At 42.6% G+C, this 20,802-nt stretch overlaps 1 protein-coding gene and 1 pseudogene across 2 annotated transcripts in view; both read left to right on the forward strand.

Moving 5' to 3' along the window:
- Positions 1-6: 6 nt before the first annotated feature.
- The window catches only part of LOC102788134 (aldehyde dehydrogenase, mitochondrial-like), a 29,457-nt gene continuing 8,661 nt past the window's right edge, over positions 7-20,802 (forward strand). The window contains exons 1-7 of one of the 2 annotated variants that reach the window (XM_087837169.1): positions 7-208; positions 4,290-4,394; positions 10,768-10,908; positions 11,867-11,946; positions 12,073-12,184; positions 14,756-14,884; positions 16,986-17,099. In XM_087837169.1, coding sequence (XP_087693295.1) covers positions 92-208; positions 4,290-4,394; positions 10,768-10,908; positions 11,867-11,946; positions 12,073-12,184; positions 14,756-14,884; positions 16,986-17,099 — 798 coding nt within the window. In that variant the 5' untranslated portion in view covers positions 7-91. The remainder of the gene's footprint in view (positions 209-4,289; positions 4,395-10,767; positions 10,909-11,866; positions 11,947-12,072; positions 12,185-14,755; positions 14,885-16,985; positions 17,100-20,802) is intronic. The other variant, XM_087837168.1, reaches the window with a different exon arrangement.
- Positions 5,882-9,061, forward strand: LOC148094769 (uncharacterized; annotated as a pseudogene).

Genomic DNA, 20,802 nt, shown 5'->3' on the forward strand with positions numbered 1-20,802 from the left:
CAGCCCCCGCCGCTGCGACCTCCACCCACCTCTCCCGTGTTTGCGCACACTCGTTTGCAGGTCGCTGTCTCGGTGTTCAGCAGCAGGAATCATGCTTCGCGCGGTGCTTTCTCGGAGCCTTCCGACACTAAGACGACTGCCGGTCTGTCACTACTCTGCAGCCGCCATCCCAGCACCCAGCACCCAGCCGGAGGTCCACTACAACAAGGTAGAGTCGCTCCAGCGGTTGTTGCTGCGCTGACGAGATGTTGGATGTTAGCCAACTGCGTAATCAAGAAGTGCGCGCACAGCGTGATAGGGGCGCTATTAAAGCGCTATAAAAGTGTATAAACTGCGCTGTGCTGGGCTTCCAGGGCAGCCTGCATGCAGAGCTATGATAGGAGGGACGAGCTGCTCACAGAGCTAACAGTGAAGCAGCAACAGGTCACACTCAGCTTTCACTTATATAACTCTGAGCGCTGCGCCACGCTGAGTCCGTGGGCTTTCACAACATGATCATGAAGATTTAATCTATGCACGACAGAAACAGCCAGTACGGGACGTCTCATATTTGTTACGATTATTGTTTCTCCAGTATTTGTTGTGAAAACTCACTCTTCACTCAGCTGAGCTGTTCTCCTGCACGCAGTGCTCTGTAGTAAGTGAGACCTGCTGCATGGTGTGCAGTGACAGAGCTCACAGGCAGGACGCAGAGGAGGAGATGGCCAAGATTGAGAATGTCAAAAGAGCTCCTCTCTTTAAAAGTTGTCCTTGTGCTCATGGAGACTCTCTGAAGATCCACGGGTCAGGCGTGTTTCTTGTATCAGAACGGTCCCTGTAACCTTTACATTAAAGCAAAGAGAAGAAGATGAAATCAATGATATATTCGAATTAACAGGAAAGGTAGGCTACTGCGGTCCTTCTTGTCTTTTGCCTTAAAATGCAATGCTCACGCGCTGATCACTGATCATTGACTGACTCAGTACAAAGCAGAGCTGCAGCTGTCCATTATTTTAGTAATCAAGTATTGTATCAAATATTTCATCATTAATCAGATAAGAAACACTTTTGTCTTAGTAAAGAGCAATGCTAAATATTCCACTGAGAGAAATGTAGGTTTTTCACAATAAAAGCCTGCTCCTAACTTTTGGTTTCCATTTTAGAAACTGCAATGTTTTAATAGTTCAACTGCCAAACAAACAACAAACTGCATCTTTTTATAGTTTTTGAAGAAGAATTTTCTTGAATGCAAATAAACAATCTCCAGTACGGTCATTTCAAATCAAATACACAAACTCAAAGTGCTTTACAGAGGTTTACTGGCCCAAGTGCATTTTTATTGGTCTGCAAACCCTTTTGTTTATTCATTCATTTATTTATTTATTTTAAAAAAGTATTAATAAAATATTTCAGTTTAATTCTCAAGAAATCTAAAACACAACTTTGCAAAAGTTGATAAATGTGGTGTAGTACACCACATGCCCCCATGTAGGCTCCCCCCTGCTTGCTGCCGGTGTTGTGACAAAAACTGATTTCTGGTATTTAAACTGCTATAAGTAACTTGTTGGGCTATAATATGTGAAACATATGTCAAATGCATCCTTCATGGATGACATAAAGTCATATTGAGCCACAAACAACATTCATGTAACAAGGTAGAAGCCGCAATCAGTTTTTGGCAGTGACTTTTATATAACCTTTATTTATGCAATTAAAAAAATCTCATTAACATTAAAAATGTCTTTTGTAAGAGTAAGTTGGCCAAGAGCACAGCAGCAAATATTAAAATAGTTCTGTAAAAATATTTTATTAATAAAGGAGCGGATTGGTTATAATGTAAGTAACACAGAGTTGTAAATATACTTGAACAACAGATAATGTTTTAATTCTATATAAACCCCTTTGTACACCCTGTTCACTGACGTCTATTTACCAACATACGTAAAGATATTACACATAAAAATACACAGAAACATTGGAACTGTGTCACTGCGGTAGAGGACGGCTGCTGTCAGCAGCTGCCTGATGTGAACACGGATTTTATTCTAACATCTGTTTTCTGTGTTAAACAAACGTCGGAGGATTGGAGCACGTGCTCTTTTTGCATCCATATACACTCTGACATCATCAACGCTGCTGTTGTGTTATCAGTTTGTTTGTTGGAATTAATGTTGTCATACTTTTTATTCATGCCTGCGCATAGCCGCGATCACGCGACGGACAGGCTCTGTAGTGTTATTCATTAATGTATTAATTTCACACAAACACGTGTCTCTATCGTCCTGCCACGCTCACCAATCAGAAGCTACCGGACACGCTAACCAATCGTAATTAGCCGGCCGCTCGCGCTTTGAGATGTTTACGTGTTCAGCGGAACCGGACGCGCAGTTTGAGATTTAATCCCCAAAAGCAGCACGTCGGTCATTTGGGAGTACTCCGGGTTTGAGGCTGCAGACGTGCACCAGAAACAGCCACTGTGCTAAAGTTTCAACAACCAGCTCGTACCGACGCTTGAACGATCACCGCAGCGTTTGTGTCCCGCTCTCAGTGATACGAGCAGCTGAAGACGTCGGGAGGTAACGAATGCAATAACACGCTACACTGCCAAGTGTGTGTTACACGGTCACTAAATACAAACCTCCCCACAGCAGATATGCGATTCCCTCCCACACCTACTGTCCAGGTGACCATCCCACAGCTGTGAGTGTAAAGAACACGCGGTAACAGCTGAAACGTGGAGTGTTACTGATGTGTGGCAAAGCAGAGTTTTTTTCCTTTGTTGGAATTGTTGAATTTTGTTTTTCTAATTAGTAATTATTCAACTTGATTCTTGTTTAACTTCACACAATTAAAGATTTTTTAAGTTCAGACAGTCAAAAATGTCCCTTTAGTTCCTCATCTGTAATAACTGCCATTGGTCAAAAACTTTAAAGAGTTACATGCATGTTTCTTATTAAGAAATACATTTGAAAGCACTTCTTACCTTTAGTTTTCCTGCTACATTAGAGTAACAGCATTATTTTTGGATGATATGACGTCATTTTCTGTCACGTTTGTTAGTGTTGGAGCTATTTGTTCTTTTTTTTTATTATTTTGAAATGAGTTAAAGTTTGTTGTTAGTTTACTTATATTTTGGGGTTTATTTACAAGTTTATTTGTCGGTTAATATTTTGTTTCAATGTTTGTTTGATGTTACTTTGTTAAATTAGTCAATAAGAGCTGTAGGGCCATTTTGTTTCTATAAATAAAGTGACTGGTATAGGACCAGCATGCACTGGGGTGAGCCTATGGTTGTTTACCAGAGCAGGAGAAGCAGCAGGAAGTAACAAAGAAAGGATCTTGTTATTGCCAAACTGGATAAATAAACCATAAAAACGCAACTTTCAAGTGTGGACAGTGGACTTCTTTTGCCTGCGTACGAAATAGTTTCTCAGTGCAGCAGTGGCTCGTGGACTTTTAATTGTGGGATGTTTGATTTGTCAAACAAAAGGAATTGCCACTACAGTTAGTGTTACTGTACCCTGTGAAATTTGTGCTGAAGGTTAATTTGAAGAAAATCGTGAATTGAATTGAAATCACGATATCTGCCTGAAAAATCGTAATTAGATCATTTGCTGAGATCGTTCAGTCATAAACCCAACTATGGTTGTGTTTCCATCGTCACCACTCAGCGCGTCAGAGCTGTGCGTTAAACGCAGCATCAACACAAAGAATTGGCTTCGATGAGTTTCTTGATGAAGTTTCGTGATGAATCGTTGCAGCCTTGGTATAAACGTTTACCTGCCAGTGCAGCAGCTGGCTGTAGTACATGTCTGTCTGCATTTAGCTGGTGTTCAAGTTTAACTAAGAGTTCAGTTCAATTCTGTGTTATTTAGTGAGCAACAGATTACAACAACAGTTGCCCAGAGACACTTAATGTTAGGAAGCTAGTTGGTAAAGTGGTAACAATATCACAGGCAGTGTCATTGTTTCTGTTAGACACCAGTAAATGACAGTTCGGACTTTGTGTACGCTCTTTAAGAACACAATAAAAAGTCAAGCATGAAAACAAAATTCATTTTTAAAAATCACAGAAGTGGAAGTTCCTCCTTATCCTGCTACATTTAAAGACACAAAAGGAAAATGTCGTCATCGACTTCATCTGCAAATGGATATTAAAGTCTGACAGAACAAGACCTTTGTCTTTATTTTATTAAAACATTCAGTTGGCTGTCTTGAAATCAGTGGTTTACAGTCATTACAGTATTGAGTGTTTTACTTTATCAGAGTCGCTGCACTGTAATGATGTACTGACCTTTTTAATGTTTCAGCTCTTTATCAACAATGAGTGGCACGATGCAGTGAGCGGGAAAACGTTTCCTACGATAAATCCGGCAACTGGTGAAGTCATCTGTCAGGTTGCAGAAGCTGATGAGGTAAGAGTCTGTGAAGGTAAACACACAAAGATGTCCTGCAGTCGTTGTTAACCATCTAAAGTCTTCGTTCTTCCACTAACCTGTGGGACTGTTACTGTAGCAAAGAGGTGTGTCTGTGTGTAACCAGATAAAATACAGACACGTTGTTGCCCAGCTGTTTTTACACCTTGTAAGTGATGAACCGTACAGTCTTTGAGGGATCATCAACCCTGAGCTCAGACTTGCAGGCTCAGGCTGCACCATCACCAGTTCTCAGCAGTTTAACTGAGACACTGAGCAGCTGCTTAGTGCTGGCTGCACTGACCATAATGATTTTAGCATATGCTTACTGTAGGTACATGTTTATGTGTCCATATTTAGTTCGTATTGGAGCTTTGTAAAAACCACAGTGTTCTCTGTAACTGGGAGCAGCAGTGATTGCTGATGAACCCGATGAAGAGCAAACTCTCAGATCCATGTAAAAACATTATAATAGTGTGGAGGATTTTTAGGACTCGAGTATGGCTACAGTTGCTCGTCAGAAGGCTGTGTGACTGGTAGCTGATGACTTGTCTGTATTTTTAAACTTTCTGTGATTAAAATCAGTGCATGCTTACAGATATGCAGAAATCCTGAAAGTATTCAGAGCGCTTCACTTGTTCCACTGAGTGAAAAAAGTCTGCTTAATATACTTACACATTATTTAAAATGAAAAACAGAAATATAATAGAAGTATTCACAGCCTTTACCTGAGACTCAAGCTTGAGCTCAGGTGCTTTCTGTTTCCACTGGTTATCTGTCAGATGTTTCTACAATGACTCGATGGGAGTTCACGGGACACTGACCGTCCAGCCAATCTGACCAATAGAAAGGTCTTAGTCAGTGAGGTGATGGTCACTCTGACAGAGCGCCAGTGTTGGACTGCAGAGAGGTGAATCATCTAGAAGGAGCCATTTCTACAGCACTCCACATGGAAGCCACTCCTCAGTAAAAGTCACATAACAGTCTGATGAAACACAGATTGAACTTTTTGGCCTGAACACTAACATGTTGTTAAAGACGTCTGCTAGGACATCAGTCAGCTGGTCAGCACAGACTCTGAGCACACGTCCAGGTATATTCTCTGTGGGTCGACCGCAGCGAGAGTCCTTCTCACGCTGGCTGCAGTCAGGGACAGCGCTTGGCTGTCTGGTTTTCCGTGCTGGCTCGTTGTTTTGGGTCTCAAACCTGGCGTAGAATGTGTTAAGTACATTTGGAAGAGAGGTGTCGGTAACACGCTTACACGGTGGGGCCTTGTAGTCCGTGACCGCGTGGATGCCCTGACACATTTGCCTCTTCAACATGCACGGGCACTGGGACGCTACTCAGGGTGGACTTAAAATAAAATTCTAGTCTTGTTCTTATGAAATAACACATCCATCCATGAAAACTTATTTTATCATACAGTGTTCATAGTTTTCAGTCATGTGACCTAGTTGCTACCCTGGTGGATAAAACATTACTCCATTATGACAGCCAGTACTGCGTGGATCATCTATCCATGAAGGAAACATTAAGATATGAAGAGAAACTAGGAATTTTGGGGGCTTGTGGTCCATATTTTGTCCCAGCAGCTTTATAAAAATTACTGAAGGTGGTCACGTCTCTGTCAGAGCTCCACTGCTCAGATCCAATTGTGAGAAACCCAAGAATACATGTCAGACTCTATTCAAATCAATTCAATTTTATTTATATAGCGCCAAATCACAACAAAAGTCGCCTCAAGGCGCTTCATAGATACAGAGAAAAACCCAACAATCATATGACCCCCTATGAGCAGCACTTTGGCGACAGTGGGAAGGAAAAACTCCCTTTTAACAGGAAGAAACCTCCAGCAGAACCAGGCTCAGGGAGGGGCGGGGCCATCTGCTGTGATTGGTTGGGGTCTACAGAGGTCAGTGAGCATGTTAAATATTAAAGTTCATGACAGTGAAAAAGTGCTTGTGTGGAGGGTTTTCCAGCAGGAACTCTCTTCTCTAATAAAACAAAAAGAACGTGGCAGCATGGACGAGGTTTGCAAAGTTGCATCTGAACAAACAAGCTGCTGAGTCATGCGGAGTGCTTATGACTTTACATTTATGTGTACATTTGATGTCTGATCATCTACTTCCAAATAAGTTGATTATCTGGTTAACAGTGTTACATCCTCACAGCAAACAGAGCCTAAAATCAGACGTACTTGACTCCTGCTGTAATGCTCAAACACTCCTTAAAGCAACTTTCCTGTAAGGTGGAGAGGAGATGGGATCTCACTCATTTAGATTGTCAGTTCGCCTGGAAAGGTGTCTATTGTTGTAAAAAGAAGCCCTTTGTAAATATAGGACATCTTACTAATAATAATGGATTGCATTTATATAGCGCTTTTCAAGGCACCCAAAGCGCTTTACAATTCCACTATTCATTCACTCTCACATTCACACACTGGTGGAGGCAGCTACAGTTGTAGCCACAGCTGCCCTGGGGCAGACTGACAGAGGCGAGGCTGCCATATCGCGCCATCAGCCCCTCTGGCCATCACCAGCAGGCGGGAGGTGAAGTGTCTTGCCCAAGGACACAACGACCGAGACTGTCCGAGCCGGGGATCGAACCGGCAACCTTCCGGTTACAGATGCGCTTCCCAACCCTGAGCCACGGTCGCCCCACTTATTGGAAGAAAAACCCCAGGTTTCTCTTCAGCGCTGTATCCAGGCAGAGTAAGAGTTGAGCTGTGGTGAGCTGAGTATTCATTTAATCTAATTAGTAACAACTTCACAGATTTCTTCACAAATACAGTTTTAACAATTGGAGAAAAAATATTCATCATCTCACAGACATGTCATTACTCACAGCTACTTGCAGCACTATTGATATTTAAATAGAGTCTCTCTTTGATTGATCCTGAGTTAGCGTCAATAATCACTTCCTCCAAATGTGTCTATTAGATCCCATTTCTTCAAAGAAGCTACTGTTAATTAATGTTGCTTAAATATGATCATCTCTATGAGTGGGGTTTGTACCACATGCCTTCATTTAATGAAACTGTTGCTGATTGCATGAAGCAAAAATGAAAACCAGCACAAGAAAGTGATCACCACGGTGATTCTGCTGTAGAAATGTGAACAGGTAGAATGGGAGGCTGCAGCCCAACTGCTCATCTGCCTGTTACCTGTTGAGATCGAGGGTCAGGGTGCTGGGGTCGCCATTCACCCAGCTTTGACTCTGGCTTCTTGGCTAGCTTAGTGTTAGCATGCTGTCTTAGCAGACGCTTGCAAAGAACTGAAGTTGTGTTAGCAGCACAGCGCGGTCGTTTCTGTCCTGGAGCCTGTTTATCTCGTCCTCTTGTGTGCAGAAGTAAATGTCCACATCCCTGCTCTAAGCTGCGTCGCTATTTTTGTCCTATACTATCAGCACATCTCCTTCCCCACAAGAGGTGATCAAACATTGGACCACTGTTACACTCCATTCAAAGAGTGCTACAAACCCCTCCCCCGCCCAGCTTTTGGTAAGGCAGACCATTGTTCCTGCTGCTGCCTGCATACAGACAAAGACTGAAACAGGAAAAACCAGCTTCAGGGTTATTTACAAATGGGACAGTGAGGCTGAGGAGGTCCTGCAGGACTGCTTTGAGACAACTGACTGGCAGATATTTGTGGATGCAGCTGATGGCAACATCAATGAACTCACAGACTCTGTCATTGGATATATTGGAAAGTGCATGGATGATACCATCACAAAAACCACTGTCCGCATATATCCAAATCAGAAACCCTGGGTAAATAAAGACGTTCGCGCCAAGCTAAAAGTGCGGACCTCTGCCTTTAACTCCGGGGATGCTGATGCTTATAAAGCAGCAGGTATGACCTCCGAAAGTCCATAAAAAAGGCCAGAAAGGACTACAGGGACCAAATGGAGTCCAGCTACCACAGCTTTGACACCAGGCGACTGTGGGATGGACTGACTGCATCACTGACTACAAGAAGGTCAACACAGTCAGTGTTCAGCCCACTGCATCTCTCGCAGACGAGCTCAACAACTTCTATGCTCGTTTTGATGCAGACAACAGAGAGCAGATCCTCGACCCTCAGGAGGACAGTGAGGCTGCAACTTTAACTCTGAGAACAGAAGCTGTGAGATGGACCTTTAAAAAGGTAAATCCTCACAAAGCTCCAGGACCAGACGGCATCCCAGGCCGGCTACTCAGAGTGTGTGCAGACGAGCTGGCAGAGGTGTTCACCAACATCTTCAACCTCTCCCTGAGGCAGTCAGTGGTCCCCACGTCCCTCAAAGCATCCACCATCATTCCCGTTCCCAAAAAATCAGTGGTCTCCTGTCTGAATGACGACCGTCCTGTTGCACTGACATCAGTCATCATGAAGTGCCTGGAGCGGCTGGTCAAAGGTCACATCTGCTCCTCCCTCCCTGACACACTGGACCCTCTTCAGTTCGCCTATCGGACAAACAGAGCCACGGAGGATGCCATCGCCCTGGCAACGCACACCACCCTCACTCACCTGAAAAAAGGGAATACATATGCAAGGATGCTCTTCATCGACTACAGCTCGGCATTTAACACCATCATCCCCTCGAAACCACGAAGCTCGTCGACCTCGGGCTGGGAACACCGATCTGCAGATGGATTCAAACAGGCCCCAGGTGGTGAGAGTTGGTAAGCACACCTCCTCATCACTCATCTTAAACACAGGTACGCCACAGGCTTGTGTGCTTAGCCCCCTCCTTTATTCCCTGTTCACACACGACTGTGTTGCTAAACACGAGTCCAACATCATCATCAAGTTTGCTGATGACACAACCATCATAGGCCTCATCACAGGCAATGATGAGACGGCCTATAGAGAGGAGGTGATGGCGCTGTACGAGTGGTGCCTGGAAAATAACCTGACTCTCAACATCAGCAAAACTAGAGAGATGATAGTGGACTACCGGAAACGACCAGTCAGGGAACACCAGCCCATCCACATCAACGGTGTCAAGGTCGAAAGGGTCAGCAGCTTCAAGTTCCTTGGAGTCAACATCACCGAGGACTTCTCCTGGACCCTTCACACAGACACTGCTATCAGGAAAGCTCGCCAGCGGCTTTACTTCCTGAGGAGGCTGAGGAAGTTTGGCATGAACGCCAACATCACCTCAAATTTTTACAGGTGTGCAGTCGAGAGCTTGCTGACGAGCTGCATCACAGTTTGGTACGAAGCTGCTCTGCCAGCAGCCGTAAAGCACTACAGAGGGTGGTGAAGGCAGCAGAGCACATCACTGGCACGAGGCTTCCTGCCATTCACTTCACTTTATTGTCATTGATATTTATATTTAAAGTGCAATACTGTAATTTTCTGCTGCTCATTCCTGTGCAATATCCCATCTGCCCTCCGTCATATTTCTCTTCAAGATTTTCTTATTTAATCACTAGTGTACACATATTTATATTTATAGATACATATATATATTTAGTCATCTTTTCTCTTTTACCATGTCTCTCTAATATTTAGCTCCTTACTATTTTTCTATTTTTATATTTTATTTTATTATATTTTATTATATTTTCTCCTACTGTATCATGCTGCTGAGTGACTGCTGCTCGTCAAACACATTTCATTGCAATGTTGACCCTGTGCTAACTTGCATATGACAAATAAAACTGAAAACTGAAACTGAAAACTGCCACCAATCTGAATCAGCTGATGTGGGTCCTTACTCCCCACACTCCCGTCCATGGCTGCCCCTCCCTGAGCCTGGTTCTGCCGGGTGTTTGCTCAAAGGCGGTCGTTTGATGGTTGTTGTTTCTGTGTGTCTTTACTTTACAACATAAAGTGTCCTGAGACTTTTGTTGTTGTGATTTGGCACGATATAAATCTGTATTAGTCTCAATTTTGTCTTTTCTATTTGATTGTAAATGCTTTTTCTTTCGTTGTGGATATTTACACCAGCGGTCTCCAACCTTTTTTGCGCCACGGGCCGGTTTATGCCCGACAATATTTTCATGGACCGGCCTTTAAGGTGTCGCGGATAAATACAACAAAATAAAACTAGTACCGGTACCGAAAAAAAGAAGATTTATTTATAACACACGTGAAAAGGCCCAGGAAAACCGAGTAAACGATAACAAAATAACGCTGAAAACCGGTCCGAGGCCTGGGGGTTGAGTACCGCTGATTTACAGTATCATATGAATATTGATGGATCAATCAAAAGAGGTGAATTATTCTTTGTACCTTAATTGATGGTTTTTGGCTACTGACCACAATTTGAATGCACACGACTTCCTTCATTTGGCTTTTCTTGGCCCTAACCAGTGTTTGATGCTGCATTACTTTATAAACACCTCCTAGCTAACTCGGCTAACCCTGCACTGCTGTCTTTCCAGGCAGATGTGGAGAAGGCAGTGAAAGCAGCAAGTAATGCCTTCAGGTTGGGATCACCGTGGCGACGGACGGATGCCTCTCATCGTGGCTTGCTGCTGAACAGATTGGCTGATGCTATAGAGAGAGATGCTGCGTACCTCGCTGTGAGTGATTATTAGAGGCTGAAACTCTGAAAGCAGCTTTTCTTTTACCTCTCTGTGTTCATCGTGACCTCAGTCATGTGATGGAAATATTTGGCTTTTTCTGAGATAGTCGTGCATGAGCAAACTTTTGTAAATATATCTTTTGGCATTTTTCAGCTTTATTTGATGGACACAGTGAAGAAATGACAGGAAAGCGTGGGGCAGAGCGAGGAGGGGCCGTCCTCAGCCGTATGGCATGTGGCCGCCCGCTCAGCGCACTGAGACCGCACGAGCAGACATTTAATCCTCGTTGATACATTACATATATTTGCAATCATGAAACTTTGAATATTCTTGTGAGAAGAGTTGGTAGCACCTTGATCTCCAGAAATAACTTTTAGACGTCTTCCAGATCTCGGGACTGAGAATGTAGCGCACACTGGCGTCGGCTACATCCACCGCTATGCTGCGTTAGTGTCAGGCATCATAATGATGGGATTTAAAGAGCTGTCGTTCAGAATGAAGTTTGTGACTCAACAAACTAACTGGAATAAATGATCGGATTACTGGGAAAATATTCTACAAGCCAATGTGGCAACAGTTTGTCTACAACCATCTGGTCACGAGAGCAAATGTTCTTTATTTTTCACTTCAGTTATGAAACAGTACACAGCATAAGTGTCATTTTTTCTGTGCGCTCTCATTTCTGAAATACTTCCTTAAGAAGCCCGTGTTCCCGTGGCACACTGGACTGTTTTATCGTTTACTGTGATCTGTTGTGTTCACACATCAGGGTTTGATGATTGACTGCAGCTTGGGTAGCATTGCTGTTATCTGCAGCCGCTCCCTGCAGCCTGTAAAGATAGCACAAACGCAGCATTAGTCATTGTTCCTTTACACGACATTTGCAGCCTCATGATGTTGCACTTTTGTTATTTCAATGTTTCATATACCCTGTGAAACTGTTGTGTTTCCACAGGAGCTTGAGACCCTTGACAATGGGAAGCCCTATGCTGTTGCCTATGCAGTGGATCTGCCCACAGTAGTGAAAGTTCTCAGGTAACAAACACACAACAAAGTTTTAGAGCGTTTCAAAGTGCAATCATTTCCCTGTTATTTCTTACTGGAGCATTCAGCTGCCTTCTTATCCAACCCGCAGTGTGTGAGTCCACTTCTGTTGTGTAGATATTATGCAGGCTGGGCCGACAAATGGGAGGGAAAGACCATCCCCATCGATGGAGATTATTTCTGCTACACTAGACACGAACCCGTCGGAGTCTGTGGACAGATCATACCGGTAAGGAAGAAGAAAGATGCTTCACATATTTCCACCTGCAGAGTGACCTGTGACCTCTGTGGCATGAAATGAATGCCTCAGCAGGCATGTGAAACGCTAAGTTATGACATCATGATTAAGAGATAAAGGAGCAAGTATCACCTGTTTTGGAAGGGTTACCATGGCAACGTGGCTTACATTTAAAAAGTTGCATCTAAAAAAATTTCAAGACTTGACTGAAAAAAAGTCCAGTGAGATGAGAAACTGATGACATCATAATTTCTGTATCACTTTAAGTTATTGCTGATAAAACAGGTTCTGCACTTGGTCACAGTTTGGCGTGTTGTGCAGAACGGCGTGCACCAACAGACATGAAGAGGGTCAAACCTAAAAAGGACCAGGTCATGTTTTTATTCCGTCCTGATGAGAACAATCTGAGCGCTGACGGAGGCTGTGCGACTTTTTTACATGATTGTATCTTTGTAACAGCTTTTGCTACAGAATTGTAACAAGCTAAATGTCACTCGGTTATCCTGTGATTGAAAGACACAAAGTAGTTTTATCCTCAGCTGAGCTCTGCAGATACGCACAGCGATCCATGTATTTATAATCTGCCCTTTGCAGCCTCCAGTAGCTGCAGGGTCACAGACTGCTCTTTGGCTCTGTTTGCTCGTCTGGACAGCAGACCGTCCAGCTCCTCTCTCTCCCAGGTCCCAGCATGCTACTGAAATAGGGGAGGCCTGCCAGCCCCCCTGGCACTGCCCCCTGAACCCAGTGTACCACCCCTCCCCTGCAGCTGAGCCAGACCACGATACACCAGATATAACTATACAGATACAGCATTATTGGATATTAATGCTGAAACAACAGTTACTGCTCTGGTTCCTGGTAGATAAGGGCCGTTTAAAGCCTGCAAAAGTCCTGATAATATTAGGAAAGACTACTGATGTGTCGATGGCGAACGAAACGGCTCTATGAAGTGATCGACGCGAACCGGCTCCTTATTGGGAGCCGTGGATGGTTTTTGTTTGTTTTTCTGTCTTTCTCTCACCCTCTCTGTCGCACTTTTTTCTGCTTCACTCCTCACCTGAGAAGGGGGCTTGCGCTGAGTGGGGGGGGGGGGGGGGGTAGTTACAGTCGCAGTAGCGCAGGAACAGAGCAGGAGGGAGAGCCAGGGACAACAACGTCACATTAGAAAGGTATATAGTTATGGATGATAAAGGATTCAGAAAGTTTATTCATGCAGTGAATCATATGTATGCAATTCCAAGCAGGAAAACACTCTCCCAAAAAATCATCCCAGGCCTTCATCATGACAGAGAAGGTGCATCTTTTAATTTATGTTTAATTGTGTTGTGGTTTGCAGTGTTTTGTGTTGTTTCATTTTAAATTTGTTTAAAAGGAAAAAGCTGAAAATTTAAATAGTTAAAAGTTGGTTTTTGTATTATATGATTTATCTATTACATTTTATGTGAATAAATAAAAGTATATTTACGGAGGCCCCTACAGACAAAACACGTACAAACTCCAACACATTCTTTGTGTTTATTCTGCATTTACTTCACTATATTGCATAAATGTCAGTTACAAGCTTAACCTCCTGGGACATGGCGTTTTCAAATGTGGACATCACATCTTGGGTTGTCTACCAAAATTTTACTCTACAACAGCCTGATATCCACTCATGAGGACATTATCCTGCCACTGTTCTATTGAAATTTAAAACTACATCTTCATATGTTGATTTCATTTTTCTCAGAACCAAAAATCAGTTAATAAAAAATCAGGTAATTCTTTGTTTTTACAGTCATCAGCTTCCAATCAGCCCAAATATCAAAGAGAAATTTAAATTAATGCCACGAAAGTTTGGGTCATAGGAGGTTAAATTAAAGATTGGAAAAAAAAAAAGTAATTGCAACTCGGCTATTGATCAAGTAATTGCGATTAATCGCAGTTAATTACAGAAAATTGTGAGAGCACATACAAACTCCAAAACACAACAGAAGTGCTCCAGGATGCTCAGCGCAGTGTTGAGCTTTTGTTACCTCGTGGCTACACAAGCCAGGAAGTACCAACGACCGGATTTGGTGTGTGGTAGTAACAGGTAAATGTAAGTTTTTTTTAAATTATTTGAATATATATGAGTGTTTGTGTATAAATACACAAACAATACACACATGCTTTCATGCTTCCAATTGTGTAATTTAAGTGATCGGGGTAGCTCTGATTGGAAGTTCAGTTAAAGCTAGAAATGTGTTTTGGAGTTTGTACGTGCTTTGTCTCTAGGGGGCCACCGTATATATTTTTAAAATATAAAACTTTTTTTTTTTTTTTTTTTTTTACATTAGTAATTCCTTTTGTGCATAATTTTCTATTATTGTTAATAATAAATTAATTAAAGCAACAAGACAACCTGAAGAGCCGGTTCGGAGCCGAAAGAGCCGGTTCTCTAAAAAAAGCTGGAAATTCCATCACTAGTAGAAACGATATGGGTGATTTCCTTTGTCACAGAAGCGTTAATAGAAGCAGGATGTGGATATTTTATAGGTGAAGTGTCAAATGATCTTTACTTATAATTGTCTCCTCCTGCAGTGGAACTTCCCTCTGCTGATGCAGGCGTGGAAACTTGGCCCTGCCCTGGCAACTGGTAACACTGTGGTGATGAAGGTCGCAGAGCAGACGCCGCTTACTGCGCTTTATGTAGCCAGCCTAATCAAAGAGGTATGTTCCAGTTTGTAATCGCAAAGTATTAGTCATCACAAATGTAGTTTCTTTGTTATCAACTTAAATTGTGAAATCTTGTTACATAATGTAGAGAAATGTGTTGTAAAATCAAAAGAAGTCCCCAAAATATCCATAAATATTTTTGTGCATCTTAACCTGGTCTGGGCCCAGAACACTGCAACATAGACCTCGTCAGCCAGCCACCTCCTCTGGGTCCACCAGGTGCTCCAAAGCCAGCGCAGAGATGCAGCGCTGCAGCGCTGCAAGCAGCCCCACTGCAAGCTGTCTGCTGCAGCTGGATGAAACCAAAGGAAGCACATCATGAGCAAAAAGCAGAGATAAGATCCTGAGCTTGCTGAACCTGAAGCCCTCTGATCCTCTGGCTGCTGCCTTGAAATTCAAATCAAATTTTATTTCTATACATAATAAACAACAAAGTTGCCCAAAGTGCTTCACAGTCGGTCAGAGCAATAGCATAAGACAGAATAAAAAAGAAACAGTTAAAAGGAGGGCAGGAAACAATATGAACAATATGGGTAAAAAAAACATAACTAGCAACAAAATAACATATTAGTTTGAATCAAAAGCCAGACTGGATGGACTCGGAGGAACGAATGTAAGGAGGGAGGTTACTCCAGAGTCTGGACTTCAGACAAGACCTCGGTTGCGTCAGGAGCGTTTGATTGGAAGATCAAGTGCCTTATTAGGGATATACAAATAGAGGAGTTTGCATAGATAGCTGGGAGCCAAATTGTTTAAAATTTTAAAGGTATGCAAGAGAATTTTTGAAATTGATACGATAATCAACAGGGAGCCAATGCAGGTTGGCTAAAACTGGTGTGATGTGGGCATAATTTCTAGTACCAGTTAAGAGACGCGCAGCTGCGTTTCAAACTAACTGGAGCTGGAGAATAGAGGAAGGTGGGAGGCCCGAGTAGAGGGAATTACAGTAGTCTAATCTGGAAGTGATAAGAGCATGATAAGGCATCAGTTAGTTGTTCCAGCGGGGTGTGACTATCAAAAACTGAAACTGTCTTATCCTGGTTCAGTGTGAGAGACGTGATAACCAAGTTTTGACCTCACTTAGACAGTCAAATAGGGCTCGCAGAGAAGTAGAAACATCCGATGTCAAAGGGAAATAAATTTGTATGTCGTCGGCGTAGCAGTGAAAGGAAACGTTATATTCTTTAAATATTAATCCCAACAGCAGCATGTACAAGGAAAAAAGAACTGGGCCGAGCACAGATCCTTGAGGAACGCCACAGGGAATGTGGGCAGAGGCCGAGGAGTGCTGCCCTATGGCTGCGGAAAACGACCTCTCTGAGAGATAGGATTCAATCCATGAAATCATGAGCCAGTGGTGACAAAGAGCAAACTCCCACCCAGCCTTCAACGGCTGACTGAGAATCTCCTCTCCAGCGCTGGCACACACTGTAGTCTGGGAGGTGTGATTTCCTCGGAAGCTGAAATACAACCTTTGGTACCACTATAGGGAGGAATGCTCTCCAACAGCCATCCCATAACAGAATTAGGTTTAATGTCATCTACCAGAGGGGCCAGGACACTGCAGAGCTTATTTTAACTACCTCAGTAGTCAAATGTGCGGCCATTTGTCAGTGAGCCAAAATGGATCGAGCAGCAGGACGAGGATCCCAGCACAGCAGGAAATCTACAACAGAAACTACTACAACTGCAATATTGTGCTGGGACCCTCGAGGAGCTGTGCATAAACAAATGCCCACAAAGCTCAATGACCTAAAGTGTTGTTGTAAAGAAGAGCGAGTAAAGTTCCTCCGGGGGTGATGTGAGATTATTCACAGAGAAACCATCGCTGCGACTCGCTGCTGAACCCGGGGGGGCGTCCTACATACTGCTGCTGCATTTTGTTTCAGTTTTGGGAGATCAATAATGACGAGGTTTAACACATTGTGTATTGTTATTCATCTGAGTTGTATTTAAATCGTATAGGACCTGGTGAGGACTACATGATTTAAAAAATGTCCTGATGTGTTAAATTTTATTGAAAGAGAGAGTAAAGTATTTTTGATGTGACTGTAAACACAAAAAAGGTTTTACTAAGCTTTGGTTCTGTTTGCAGGTGGGTTTTCCTGAAGGTGTTGTGAATATCCTGTCTGGCATGGGACCAACAGCTGGTGCTGCCATTGCAAGGCACATGGATGTCGACAAGGTGGCTTTTACTGGATCCACAGAGGTAGGCTTTTGTGCCATGAGCTGTTGGTTGGACAGTAACATGCTGTATGTTTGCTAAAACTCATAAATAATTACTGGCATGGCCGAAAGAACGAGCGGCAGAAATGAGCTTCCTCCAAAGGGTGGCTGGCCTCTCCCTCAGAGAGGAGTTCAGCCAATCCGGGAGGGGCTCAGAGTCGAGTCGCTGCTCCTCCACATCGAAAGGAGCCAGCTGAGGTTGTTCAGGCATCTGATAAAGATGCCTCCTGGGCGCCTCCTGAGTGAGGTGCTCTGGGCATGTCCCACCAGGAGGAGGCCTCGGGGCAGACCCAGGATTATCTCAGCTGGCCTGGGAACGCCTTGGTGATCCTCTGGATAAGCTGGAGCCGGGGAGAGAGGGGTCTGGGTTTCTCTCCTTAGGCTGCTGGAAGAAGATGGACGGAGGGAATTATTGGCACGAGGGGCCGGAAAACTAAAAACAAGTCAAAATATTCAAACTGTCTTATTCTGCACCAGCTATGTGATTGAAGCCAAACATGATATGGAGCAGAAAGTGACCATGGCCCAACAATGTGCTGTAGGCCGGCTTTTACTTTAGTTTGTTTCTGCAGCAACATAAAAAGGAGAAGTTTAAATGAGTCCACCACAGAATCACAAGGCTGAACCTGTCTATAAACACTGATATACATAATTAGAAGACATAAGGCTTCTAGAGTGCCAGCTTCACTTTTAGTTTGTGAAACATTAAAGCATAAAACATTTATGCCATTGTTCTTACAGACGCTAAAAATGGCAGATTTGCTGGGTCCTGTCAGAGAGGAGCATTTTAGATGGACTCAGGCAGAGAGCGTTCAGACTGCATAACAATAATGAACATGTGTGTAAATGCCCGAAATATGTGGAGCTCTGTTCTAAACATTTGAGGTGATACAAAATGATGAAAAGAAGGTCAAAAGCTGCTGTAGGAGAGGAAACCGAAGCTTTGCCATTGTGTGTGCAACTATTGGTAATGCTCATAATTTAAACTTGTTTTCCAAATGAATTAGCAGTCGTAGCAGCAGTGACCACAGGCAGCATTACTCGAGCGGACAGCATCAGCCTCAGAAGTTTGTCCCCTGAAAGGGAGACTCCAAATGCAGCCGCAGATACCTGCAAAAAAACACTGCAGTAGTTAGTTACAGGTGCAAAAACTCCCTTTGATGACAGGTAGGGAGAACCAGCCCATTTAAACTGGTCTTGATGAGGGACCATGCAAACCACAGACTACAGCTGTAAAAGGCTGTGGGGTACTGCGAGCGGCACGTGGTGTGGACACACACATCTGTGAATGAGAGAACTCGAGAACAAAGCAACATGGGATTGAGATTAGAGCAGCAATTATTGATAAATAATCTTTTTTAATGAGCAATAATAAAAACACAGGTCTGCTCCTGGGTTTCCATTTCAGACATTACAATGTTTAATGGTTTAAATGAGCATCTGTCACATCTGTCAGCGCCTCACAGTTTTACTGGTTCGTGTACATTTTTATTGGTCTGCAAAAAACTTTTATTTGTATATCTTACAAAAGCCTTGACCTGTGGCCTGCTCCAACCCCAAACAGTGACGGTTTTACTGGGAAAAACATGTTCTTCGTCTCTCCCTGAGGTCAATGTCTCTGTAACAGCTCTTTGCTCTTTGCTGTGCGTACAGACAGACTTTTTAAACTGTAGCAACATCATCACTGCTGCGGTTGTGTTACGAGTCTTCTTATTAAAAACTGGGCCTGCTTGGGCTTAATGTTGTCATACTTTATATTCACACACTGCTCGTAGATACATTTCTATTGCTCGTCTATTTTTAGTCAGAAATGTGGTTAAACATCATCATTTTTTAACCCCCCCCCCCAGGCCTGAATGTAGAAACCAGGCAAAATTTATGTCGTAAAATAACCCGTCGTAGTCGCCTGAAGCCTCTCCCGGCTTTCTTAAGACTGCTGATGAATAAATAAATAAATACATTAATAATATGATTAGTAAATGACATTATGTAGATGTCTTAACGGTAGTTTTACTAATAATTTGTGGATTTGTTTTTAACTCTCCTTCCACACTCTGACAAATGTCAAACACTACTAATAATAATCATAATGAGGCCTGACTATCAAGTGTGGATTCTTTTGTCACAATGTAAAATAAACACTGATAAATAAGACAAATGACAAATAAACTCAATTGTTTTCTTATGCCTGGCTGTGATTTTAACACAGTACATGTTCTTCTCCTCTACTCCTCTTCTTTGTGTTTCGCTGAACTTTATGACAATGTTAAAATGAGGAATTTTTGCTTTTTGCATTTCATTGCTTGTCGTTCAGCATCATTTGCATCACATTGAAACTATTACTATTATTTAGGGCTGCCACAAACGATTATTTTGATAGTCAACTAGTCACCTATTATTTTTGCAATCAGTCGACTAATCAGATCATCATCCATTGGAGGTAAAACGTACAGCTTATTGCACCAGCCGCATCTGCTCTCATATAACTATCATTAGCTTACAGCTTTAAGTGTTTAAGGTATGTGCTAACTAAAAATAAAGACAAGATGATAGTTTATTAAATTTTAATGAAATTTGCAGATTGTTTCGGTGAAGTTTAATAAACTCCTTGCTATCTAAAATATAACAGGACACCGGAGTAAATTCTCAGCATCTCACACTTCTGATAATCAGCTGTCTGCTTGACGTTTATTCAGCTGTGTAAAAACTATAACTTTAATCTCAGCCAAACCGATTTACTCAGGAACAAATAAAATACTAAAAAAAGCCAAACAATAACATTTTTAAATTATCTAAGTGACTTATATATCATGTTTAACCTGAGCAGTGAAAGACGGCGGTGGGTTTGAAAACGATTTGCCGGGAGTCCGGTGTTCTCACGGCTCTAGTTAGCCTAGCCCCCGGCTAGCTATCAAGCTAGTGGCTAACAGACGTCTCCGAAAACGTCGGAGCGCTTTTGAAAATATGTGGTGTCTTGATAAACTGAGCAGATATTTGAGGTTTACACAGCTACATTCTCGCCTGAAAATATGTTAAATGTTTATTTTGTGACCCAGAAAGAATAATAAGAGTAATATTAAAACTAACTAGCTGCCGCCATTGTTGGAAACTGAGCTGGGCTGCGCTATGAATTCTGGGACACAGCTTCTTCTTCTTCGGGGTTTAACGGCAGCTGGCATCCTTGTACATGCAGTGCTGCCATCTTCTGTTTCAGCCCGTTATTACACTCTTAAATCCTACTACTTATTCCTGCGTCTTTTGTGATCTTACAAAGCTTCAAACGACGCGTCGACTATTAAATCAGTCGTCGACGATTTTGATAGTCGACGTAATCGTGACTAGTCGACTAATCGTGGCAGCCCTACTATTATTACTATTATTTTTTATTACTGTTGAAATCCCAAGTATGCAGTCTGGAATACATTACTGAAACTGGTGTTAAGACATCTACAAACTTTGGGATATTATGTTGAATTTATAATAAAGTATAACTCAAAAAGTCATTTCCACTTGATGGAATGATCTAAAAAATCAGAATATACCTATTTATAAGCAACAAACTTATATACAGCTATTTACACAAAGTGCAGCTAATGCCTCAGCAATGTTTGTGCAACTATTTAAAACTATTGACAGAAAAATCTGATTCAAAATCCATCATTTCTCTGGGAAGTGTTCTGATTCTG

Source organism: Neolamprologus brichardi, unplaced genomic scaffold, assembly GCF_056152115.1.
Source record: "Neolamprologus brichardi isolate AB-2024 unplaced genomic scaffold, ASM5615211v1 NODE_ptg000008l+_length_2720982_cov_1, whole genome shotgun sequence".
NCBI classification, from domain to species: Eukaryota; Metazoa; Chordata; class Actinopteri; order Cichliformes; family Cichlidae; genus Neolamprologus; species Neolamprologus brichardi.